At 35.5% G+C, this 11,835-nt stretch overlaps 1 protein-coding gene across 1 annotated transcript; it reads right to left on the bottom strand.

Moving 5' to 3' along the window:
• Nucleotides 1-1,079: 1,079 nt before the first annotated feature.
• On the bottom strand, nt 1,080-4,174 carry UMAMIT4 (nodulin MtN21 /EamA-like transporter family protein). Its single transcript, XM_022041868.2, has 7 exons — nt 3,230-4,174; nt 3,056-3,118; nt 2,555-2,671; nt 2,204-2,447; nt 1,945-2,103; nt 1,686-1,837; nt 1,080-1,590 (listed from the first exon to the last, which is right to left on the bottom strand). The coding sequence occupies exons 1-7, from the start codon at nt 3,424-3,426 to the stop codon at nt 1,452-1,454; spliced, it is 1,071 nt and encodes a 356-aa protein (XP_021897560.1). The 5' UTR covers nt 3,427-4,174; the 3' UTR covers nt 1,080-1,451.
• Between the last annotated feature and the right edge of the window lie 7,661 nt (nt 4,175-11,835).

An 11,835-nucleotide genomic window follows, 5' to 3' on the forward strand; every position in this document is an offset into this window, starting at 1 on the left:
CAGAGTTCAGTATCAAATATGAAACTTGCCATAAAATTATACGTATTAATAAAGTCAAGGAATTGATTTGGAATACAAAGAAAATATAACGTACTGTGCCATTAGACCTAGTTAGAATTTTATTACTAGTTTGCCAGTTGCCTGTTTTCCTGCCCTGGTTGACTGGCATCTTCTGTTAGATTGCAATTGTCATTTACTTAGAAAGTCCAATATGACTATAATTATAGGTCGTATTGTAATTATGTACTTGTGCAAAGAAAGCTATGTTTTGATGTGATTGTTGATTTTACCGAAGTGCTTTGTCTATATGGAGTGTGCTGCTGCTTGTTGCTTTTGCAATAATCTAGATTAACTGGCTTTCCTTTTGCAATAATCTAGTTTGCCTCTGCTCGGATGTGGTTAACTGGCAAACTAGCTTGATAGCTACACCTTTCACACCGAAGCAATTTTATTTTGTAAGTTATAAATAATGCTTGATATTGACCTCCAATTGCTAGCACATTTTTTTACGTTTCTTATTGAACAGATGCTCTGAGTTGCTATTGCTAACTCTAGCTTTCTTGACTCTTGGATACATTTGGACTTGGAAATCACATTTTAGTTTAAGTAGGAGCTAATGCACTTTTTAAGGGAAAATAATAAAAAATTAACCTGATATGAAACTTGAAGTGGTGATCCTCATAGGAAGTTTCAAGTGGAATTGAAATAATGTGATGTAACTTGTATTGGAATTGATAAAATTTGGAATATATTGTTTTAATTCACTTGAAATTTCTTAGCTCTAGCTTATTATTTTAGATAGGAGTTTTACTTTCTTGTAATTATACATATTATGAATTTCTAAACGAATTCTACAAAAGTTTTTGATTGAGTCTCTTTTTCGATCTCTAGAAAAATTTATGCATAAATATGAGGAAAATTGAGCATACAATCTAACCAGCCACACAGGTTAGTTGGGCCAAATCTCTAGTATTTTCAAAGGCTGATTTTTTTAACGAAGTAAAAAATAGGCATTAGTCATCATGTTTATTATAGTTGAACATGCATCATGGTGCAATAGGAACAAGATGGGAAAACTTGTTCTAAATAATATTTAAATAAGTACCCAGTTGAAGTGCACAGTTTTAGGAAGCTTCATTCTCAATAACTAAACCCACAACAAGCTAAAGAGATTTTACCTGATCCCACTTCAACCGACCAAATCAGAGAGTCGGGAGCAAATTACAATGTACATGTAATTGAAGTTGGCTCTGAAATTGCATATGCACTTGTGCCAAAAGCCAGCTTGGCCGCATCGGCAAGACAATTTAAAACTACTATTGACTATTGAGAAGCACAGACCCTCCTAGATTTTATATACTTTTGTGCTTACAATCGTAAGACCAGAAGGATGAAATCCCGGTTAAATCTAAATTTGAACTATTCTCATCACAGATATATACAGGACCATCTCATGGTATGTCTGATACTGTAGAACCATCAAGAAGTGATTTTTTCAAGGTATCTTCTTGGTTTTCCAGTTTATTTTCTTCATTTTTACCCCATAAAACTGAGTAGAGCCCAAGCATGATGAAAACTGCTCCGACGATCCTAAAACCAAAATAGAGAGGGGGAAAAAAGGATATATCAGATTAGGGCAAATTGGAGAAGTTCAGGATTGAAGTAGTTTGTGAAATCTATCTTACCTTCCTAAGTACAACTGGTCACCAAGAATTAAGAATGCCATGATAGCTACTAAAAGAGTCTGCATCGGCTGGAAGACGGCAACAAAAACCGGACCACTCTTGTGAATACACCATGTTTGGAGATAGACAACAATCCCAGATGCGACAATTCCCTGAGAAAGACAAAAAAGAACATACTGATATGAAATCACTGTTTAAAATGTCAACCATTTATGTCCTATATAAAATTCAAGATAAAATGAAGTATTGAAGTCATTACAGCATAAAGGATTGTGAAAAGCTCTTCTCCTGACTGGATTATCCAGTTATTGAAATCAGTTTCCAAAAATGCTGCTATGACTAAAAATTGGATCAATCCGAAGAAGCACATATACGAAGTGAGTGTGAGTTTAGCTGGATATTTCTTCAGCACCGGAGCCTGAATTTCGAAATTCTAGTTAGCTAAGTATTCTTTACTAGACCATTAAGAGAAAGAGAACACTTTGTTCATCCACTTGGTTGAATAATGACAAGCTAACCTGGAATACCATCCAACCTGCCCAGGACAAGCAATGACCGAGCAAGTATATACATCCCCATGTCCAGTTCTGTGCTTTTCTTTCAGATATTTCTTCTACTAAGTTCTTTTCTGGCATATTTAGAATCTGGTGCAGAAGAGGGGGTCCTTGGTAGAGGGTAATAATGGTGGCACCTCCTATACTTGCAACAGTCCCCAAAATTTTTGCTAATCCATCTTTTCTTCCAAAGTTAACTTCTTCAAGCCTGAAAAAGGAGATAAAAACAAAAATGAAGAGAAAGGATGATCACTTAACTATTCTCGAAATACTTCCATAGAAACCAATAAGGATTTCGGTATAGGGACTCGATACCTTAAAACGGCAGCCATGATAAAAGTGATTGCAGGAACCAAGTTTTGTATTGCGGAAGCAAAGGTAGGAGATGCATAGTACAATCCCAACAGATAAAACCCTTGGTTTGCAGTTATTCTGATCACCAAAGGAAAAATATGTATGTATCAGAAATTTAAAAGTAGTAAAAATATTTGTTTACTTCATTAAAATGTTTGCTTCATTTTCATTTAGTTCCTAGTTAATTCCTAATTTAAATTCTCATATATTGGTCTTTAGTATGTGCATCAGCATATAATTTCTTGTGTTTTAGTTATCAACACCTCCACTTTGATTTTTTTGTGAAAATTCAATTAATAAATCCTTTTCACTTTTAACTTCTTTGAACTCATAACTAGAAATGAATTACATTTTCACTATTAAAGAATTCAAAGTGGGAGCGACTATGATTTGAATCAAATGCAATTTTATAAACTAGGTAAGTGATAAAGAGTAAATCTGTAAAGCTCATGTTCTTCATACCCTATTAATGCTAGAAGGAAGAACTGAACCAACAAAGAAAAGGTTAGAGGTGGTCTCTCCTTCCTGAAAAAAAAAAACAAAAATTAACAAGAAGTGAAACTAAAATTTCTCATTACTGAAAGGAAAATATTGTCTCACTTAAAATGGAACTAGAAATGAAACTTGGAGATTTACTTTTCCAAGAAGTAAGCAAAGGGTGCAATGAGAAGCAAGGCAATGATGTTTCTGTAAACTGGGTACACAACTTTGCTGACCCCAATGTTGAGTGCAACCCTGGATACGATGTGGAAACCTGCAAAGCAGAATTGCAGAGCAACTAAAGCTAGAAGAAGCTTTGTCTTCTCAGAGACAACTATGTTTTCTCTCCCCATACTTTCTCTTCTCCTTTAACTTTTGCTCTTGATTCACAGAAGAAAGGTGCTTATACAAACAAACATGGAGATGGAGGAATATATATACATAGGTAATTGGTAATTGTTTATTGTTTGGAGAATAGGTGTACCAAACCGCCCATAATTATATTCAAATATGATGCTTATAATTTTCTTTTTAGACTGGGAGTTTATAATAATTTACTACAATATATATATATATATATGCATATAAATACAATAATCATACATATACTTATTATTAGCAGTTATTTTTCATCTCTTGGTAGTTGGTACTATCTGATTTGCAGGTCACCTCTTCAGTTATGGTCTAATTCTTATTATACTAGAGTTTTGAAATTTGTTGAGGAGACAATATTGGAAGATAGCATGTTGGCCAGGTATTTAAATGACCAACTTGATATCTATATATATATATATTTTTGTGGGGTTTGTTTCCTTTTTTTTTTAAATAGGTATTATGAAACCACCCTTTCATTTTTCATTATAATATCGTTGTATCTTTGCATAAATAGTATATGTTAGGCTATCTTTTATTCGTTTAGATTTTCAAAAAAAGTTGGTTCAATCATTTTATTTCTTGTGATATTAAAATCAAAGGTTTTAAGTTTCTCGAATATAAGTTTGTCGATATACATTTAGTTCATATTTTGAAATTCTTTCTGAACTTCCATTCTTGTTTTACATTTTGGTCTACATGTAAGTTTAAAAATCTCATTATTATGTGAAATACATACGATAAATTATAGGATAATAAATTAAACTAATTTTATTTTTTATCTTCATTATTCAAGGAATAATAATCATCAGTGGACCAAATGCAATTAAAAAATGCTAAATTATGTTCATATCATTGTTACATGAATTATGAATCCCTAAGAAACCATAAAATATAGTAGTAATTACATGACTTCTCTAAATATAAAATTCATGGCTATAAATTTGTCAATCAATTATGCACCATGAGGAGAGAAGCAGTGTCTGCTATTTGACAAGTAAGTGGCATGATAAATTATTATTTCTCTCTGGGTATTGATAATTTTATTTTTCAAAACTGTGGTGATTGTCAGTTAGTCTAATTAGAGAAGAATTAATGATAGCATGTGGTGCCTTCATATCATATGAATTGGGCATCTCTGGTATTTGATGTAGAGAACAAAGTTTGTCTTCTCAAAGAAAAATAATTTATCTAAAAATAAAAAATAAAACTCAACATTTCGAGCTTGTCTTTTGGGTATTGTCCTTCAAGCTCATGGAGTGGAAAATGAATCAGAGTCATCTTTAACAAATGATTAATTCATTTCTTAGCAGAACTAGTAGGCCACATGCAAGAATATGCTCGTATATATTAACGGTTGAGTTTGTTTATGTTCTTTGAATTACCAAAATTCCCATTTTGTTTATACCAAAACCAGAAGAATTTGAGTCCAGATTGACTTCCAGCTTGTTCATCATCATTGTATATTTTCTCCAGTCTGAGAACACTCTTCTTTATCCATCATCATCTCTCTCTCTCTCTCTAGTTTCTGAATTGTTTTTGAACAAAGAACATTTTCAATTTATGTAAATATTTAACTTTATTATAAGTCCTTTGGGTCCTTTTTGACGAGTCTAATTAATTTTTTTATTGTTTTACATAAAACTTTTAGCCTTTTAGGGTACATTTTGTACACACTTGTGCTTCTTCTAAACATGAAAATGTGGAAGCTAAAGAATAACAAATCAAAATTATGAAAAAGAAATTTAAAATAAAAAATAGAAGATGATAGCTCTACTTATTTCGCAATACAGCTAGAACTGATCCGACCAAATCAATGATTTAAGTATAACCATAGCAGATAAACTGTGAGAATCCTTTAGCACTAACAGAATCATCAGATATCTTGAAGGATTATAATCTGCTTACACAGAAAGATCGAGAGGTACAACATATTCAGGGACAAAAAATCAGGGGTTAGAAATTAGGCAAAATCTCTCTCAAGAAGCAAGATAAATAATCAAAATCAGAGATTGCATTGTAGGAAAAATGCATGACAGAAGCCTCTCATTCATGAACCCTGCTGTGAAGTCAACTCAAGGGTTTTAACAAAGCTGCAATTTGGCAGTGTGCTGAGAATCTGTCTGCCTTGCCAATCAAGAACAAAGACACAAACCATCTTTTTTATTGTTACAGATAATCGTTAGGGTAACGTGCTGTTGTCTCAATTCTCCTATTATTAAATTTTCCTCTGACAAGATTCTAATTAAGAGAGATTTCTCCAAATTATAACCAATCAAACATTCTTAGAAAAAAAATAAATAAATAAATACTACAAATGTTGTCCATACGAGTCCTTTAACACCATCTTATTTTAATGGGTGTTTCAGCAATCAGAGTGTGCTCAACCATGGCAGAATAGATTTATATTGTTCAATTTGTATTATATAAAACTTGTATTATATAAAACTGAATTATTACATCCACTTCAATTATTTAAAAGATAGCATGTTGACTTGAAAGCACCATTACTGTAGGTAATCCTTCCTAATCTATTTAGAAGAGGATCTCTTGATGAGTACTAATGGTACCATCATCATTCAATTTTTTTAAAGGAGGATTTCTCGTCTTTTTATCTAAAATAGTTAAAATTAACATTAAATCATGAAACATTAACGTTCTATCCTCATCTTTTTCCATTTATTTTATGGAATCGTCAAAAAGTTCTACTTCATACACAACACTATTATTCAACTTTTTATTTAACAAAAAGATTTGTTATCTTGTGGGACGTTCCCATTTTCTAGTGAGAGTCTAGGGAGAGAAAGGCCCGTTGGCCATGTTCACGGGCTTGAGAAAATTTCTGGTTATTGGACAAAAATCTTTCGACGTGGTAGTGGAGGAGAAGGGAGTACGGGTCTACGAAAATGGGAAGGGCCTCCGTAAATCGATAATTTTTTCAGGAGGAGGATATCGATTGGCTGTTACAATGCTTTAAGGAATTTAGATGGGAGAAAGGGGAGTTCGCTTGGGGCAGATGCCGACGCAGCAGTTGGAGAACCTTGCGGATAGCATTGAGTGGTAACATAAATGATAAATTTCTCGTGTTTTCGGAGAAGAAGGGCGGGCCAAGAGGTAGAATCAACAGATTATTCCTCCCGGAGGGTGAGAAAGCAGAGGGATGGTGGAAGATAATGGAGGCGCTCCATGAGGTGATGAGAGTAAAGTTGATACCTCCAGACTGGGTGTCGAAGAAAAGCAAGATGATTGAATAGGGTGAACTGACTACTTTTTTCGTAAAATGTCCGGGGTGTAAAGGAGAGTTACGATTTCGATCCGTTATGAGGAAAGGTTGTTCTTTTGCTGAAACCCTAATGAAATCAGGGATGGAAGGTGACGGGTCAGGTTATTTCAAATTTTTGAAATCGCCTCTGATGGTGGTCACGTGAGGGGGCGCAGAGCAGGAAACAAAAAATGCGTTTCGACGGTATGGGCCAAGGAGACATGAGGCCCGGAAGGTTTAGAGGAAGAAAACTAACTTGGGCTAAGGAAGGGAAGTGGGTTGATCAACTTGGACCTAGTAGAGTTTCGGGTCGTAAACAGGTGAAAGTAGAGGCCCAAACGGATTTTGCGCAGTTCTTCAGAATTAAATGACCAACCATATAGGGGTCAACGTGGCAGTGGATCAATTACCCAAAAAATATGAGAATAGAGGTCGGTGAGAAAGATGAGGGAGAAAGAATCGAGACGGAAGTCTTCGAAGAGGAGATTGAAGCCATAGCAGAAGATGAAGGTGAGAAAGATGAGGCTCCTTCTTTGGGCATCTCTACAAAAGGGGAAGATGGAGAGGAAAAGGAGATGAGAGAGATATGATTAGAGTGGCGGGTTCCATTGAGGAAAATTCGAAGTTGTATGAGATTATGGTGATGGTGGAGGAGGGTGCAGACGCATTGGACGTATTTCCTATCCAACGCGATGATCTCTTTCTTCATGGACCAACGCTTCTAACAGAGGAGTCAGGCAGAGAGAAGTTCTATTCTGACTAGGTCCAGAAGTATTTTTTAAAGGTTAGTAAGATGTTTGGTGTTTCTTTTCTTGGGATGGAATCTAGAATTCTAAATCTGCTTGAGGAGATTGAGTCTCGTTATCAAGTGGAATGGAATGAAAAAAAGAGAGAAAAAAAGGTTAAAAGAAGGCAAAGGGACGGGGAAAGTCGGGAGTTAAAAAGGCTGCAATGGTCAGTGAACTATGGCCGAAAAAAGAGTAGCAGGAAGGGAGAGGGGGTTTTGGTAGTTGAATTGTTTCCATAATCGGAAAAGCTATTTCATGGAATGTGAGGGGTGTGAATGATACCAAAAAAAAGGGGTGTTATTAAAGGTTGTAGTAAAACATGGAGACCTGATATTATGTGCTTGCAAGAAACTAAAATGGAAATGATGAGTCAGATTGTGGTTAACAGTATGTGGAAGGATAGAAGGGTTGAATGGGTTCATCTTCCGGCTAGTGGAGTGGTAGGGGGCATTCGGTTGATGTGGGACAAGGAAAATATCAAATGTTACGAGACGGAGATAAGGAGGGAATCAGTTTCTTGCCTATTTGAACCGTGTGAGGGGGGCGGGGGGATGTTCGGTGGACGTTTACTGGCGTTTATTGCAGGGGGTCTAGGGAGGAGGATTGTTTATGGACTAAACTACAGTTATGTAAAGCTAAGTGGGGGGAAGAAGTGGGTGGTTGAGGAGAATTTTAATATGGTACTCAACAGGAGGGAGAGATCGGGTGGGCAGATCAGTGCTGGGGAGATAGAGGAGTTTAGGAACTGGGTGGGTAGACTGGATTTGGTGAACATTCCCCTTATGGAAGGAAATTGGACATGGTCAAATGTGAGAGACAATCCGGCAAGGTCGAGAATCAACCAGTTTTTAATTTCTAACATAATGCTCATGCATCTTGCAGGTTTAAGCCAAAAAGTTTTGCATAAGCCCATTTCAGACCATTTTCCCATTTGTATTGACTCGAATGGCATCATTTGGGGTCCGGGTCCCTTCCGGTTGGATAATAAATGGTTGAGGGTGACGGGTTTCAGGCAACTGGTTGAAAAGGAGTGGTGTTCGGACTCTGTTAGGGGCACGACCAGCTTTGTGCTTGCATCAAAATTAAAGGCACTAAAGTTTGAAATTAAAAAGTGGGCTAGGGAGGAGGAGGGCAGGGCTGAGAGGATGATTGATAACAATCTGAGCCGAGAGGACAGTAGAGAGATGGAGGGTCAATTGGGGGAGGGGGATAGGGGGAGAAGGGTTGTCTTGAAAAAAGAAATTGCTGCCAATATGAATTTAGAAGCTATCTCTTGAAGGTAAAAGGCTAGAGAAAAATGGTTAAATGAGGGTGATAGAAATACCAAGTATTTCCATAGTTTGGCTAATTTTAGAAGAAAAAATAATTATGTGAAGGAGATGGTTTTTGATGGGGAGTTGGTGAAAGGGAATGCTAATTTAAGGGAGAAAGCGCTCTTGTACTTCCATCATCTTTATACAGAAGAGGAGGGGAGAAGACTGAAGTTGGATGAGTTGCCTTTCAAACAGCTCTCTGCTGACAGTAGGGTGAATTTGGAGGCCCCTTCTATGGAGGAGGTGTGGGGCTGTTTGGATGAGTGCAATGGGGATAAAGCTCCAGATCCCGATGGTTTCAACATAAAGTTCTATCAAGAATTTTGGAATGTCATAAAGGATGATATTATGGCTGTTTTTAATGAATTTCACAGAACTGGCGCTTTTGTGCATTCCATAAAATCTATTTTCTTAGTTATCACACCTAAGGTTGCTGGACCAAGAATATCAAAGATTTTAGGCCTATAAACCTTGTGGGGAGCCTGTACAAATTGATCTCAAAGGTTTTGGCTAAAAGAATGTCCAATGTTATGGGAGAGGTTATAGGGGAGAATCAAAATGCTTTTGTTGAGGGGAGACAAATTCTTGATGCGGTCATGGTTGTTAATGAAGTGGTTGATGACTTGGTGGGACAGAAAAAAGAGGGTATTATTTGCAAAATTAATATGGAAAAAGCTTATGATAGAGTGTGTTGGGATTTTGTACTCTACATGATGGAGTGGATGGGGTTCGGGAATAGATGGAGAAAATGGATGAAGATTTGTATGTCAACTACTTCTTGCCGTAATAATCAACGGTGAACCTTCTTCTTTCTTTAAGGCCTCTAGAGGTTTTCGCCAAGGGGACCATTTATCGCCCTTACTTTTCCTTATGGTGATGGAAGCTTTTAGTAGACTCATGGAGAGTTTGTCGGTTGGGGTGGGGGAGTCCGCGGTGAAAGTATTCCATTTATTTTTTGTCGATGACACTTTAATTTTTTGTGAGCTGGATCTTTACTCTTTACTTCACTTGAGGTGTTCACTTATTTGTTTCCAAATGATGTCGGGTTTGAGGATAAACTTGAGTAAAACTGAAATGGTTAGAATTGGAGATTGGAGGGATGAAAGGGAATTGGCTAGTGTGTTGGGTTGCAATATTACCGAGCTGCCTATTAAATATCTTGGACTCCCTAGGGGCGAAGTTTAAAGATACCAAAACTTGAGATCCCATTGTGGATATGTTTGAAAAGAGGCTTGCGGAGTGGAAGATGAACTTTCTTTCTAAGGGGAGATACTCACATTGATCAAAAACACTAACAAATTTACCAATCTACTACCTTTCTATCTTAACTATTTTGGCCAGCGTTACTACTAAATTAGAGAGGTTACAATGCAGATTTTTTTGGGGTGATGAAGAGGGGCATTGAAAATTTCACGTAGTAAAGTGGGAGGAAGTGAAGAAACTGTTCTATAAGGGAGGTTTGGGGTTGAGATCTATTTCGAAGTTGAATTCTGCTTTACATGGCAAATGGCTTTGGAGGTTAGCGAATGAGAGTGGGAAAATGTGGAGAAAGATGTTGAAGACTAGATGGGGTGATTGGGAAAGGGATGGGGGTAGAAGAGGAAAATATAAATGACATGGTTATTGTTTGTGGAAGAAAATTAGCAATGACAGCAAGAGTTTTTATGATTGCATCTGCTGGCAGCTGGGCAATAGAACTGAAATTAATTTCTGGAAATATGAGTGGGCTGGTGACTTCAAATTGAAAGACAAGTTCCCTAGGATTTTTGAGATTGCTAGTGAGAGGGATATCCTTATGGAGAAGATAAAGTGTACGGGAAGGAAAAAAGGGGGGGTGGGTGGTGTATTCAGGTTAGGAGAAATTTGAAGGATGAAGAAGATGATGAATACTGTAATCTGCTTCGTAGTCTTGCTGATTTTAAGGTGGGAAATCTGAAGGACAAAAGAATATGGAAATTGGACAAGAAAAGAGGCTTTTCTGTGAAGTTCCACTACAATTTTATTGTAAAAAATGGTGATGATAACGTCAAGGCAGGACCGTTGAAGAGGTCAAAAGCTCCACCTAGAATGGCTTTTTTCATTTGGGAAGCTGTTGAAGAAAAAATATTGACCATTGACATGTTGAGAAGAAGAGGGATTATGATGGTTAATAGATGTTACATGTGCACGGCCAATGAAGAATCTTGCAACCATTTGTCACTTCAGCGTTCAATGGTGTACAGAATTTGGGCGTATGTGTATGAAATTATGGAGATGAATTGGGTCATGGCGGGTAGGGTTAGTGAGGAATTGTGAGCGTGGGTTGATTTATGTAAAAAAAAGAATTATTTCTTATTCCGATTTTTATCCGGTGAGTTGTTTGGAGGGAGATGAACGATAGGATTTTTTAGAGTATTGAAATAGATATTATAAATATTAATAATAAATAATTTTATACTTTTAATTCTATTTTATTAGATCATAATATATTAAATTAGTGAGGAATTGTGAGTGTGGGTTGATTTATGTAAAAAAAAAAAAAAGAGAATTATTTCTTATTCCGATTTTTATCCTGTGAGTTGTTTGGAGGGAGATGAATGATAGGATTTTTTAGGGTATTGAAATAGATATTATAAATATTAACAATAAATAATTTCATACTTTTAATTCTATTTTATTAGATCATAATATATTAAATTGGAAAAATATTAGAGCTGTCATAAATCACCTAATAGACTTATAATTTTGTGCTCTCAAGTAATACCACCTTGATATTTTTATGCATAATAACATTTTTTCTCTTTTTATCTTAAAAGAAAAATAAAAAGATATGTTATTAGAAAAAGAAAATTTTTATTTTCAAAATTTATATATTTATATATATATAAAAATATGTAGTAATTAATATATAAAAAATAAGAAAAATAATAACAAAATTTAAAAATAAGAAAAAATTGATATTTAAAATTACACAAAATAATACATATATAAACATAAAAACTTTCAAAGTAAAAAATAAAAAGAAAAGATATACCAAACAAAAATTTT

Source organism: Carica papaya, chromosome 9, assembly GCF_054855325.1.
Source record: "Carica papaya isolate Zhongbai chromosome 9, ASM5485532v1, whole genome shotgun sequence".
Classification (NCBI taxonomy): Eukaryota; Viridiplantae; Streptophyta; class Magnoliopsida; order Brassicales; family Caricaceae; genus Carica; species Carica papaya.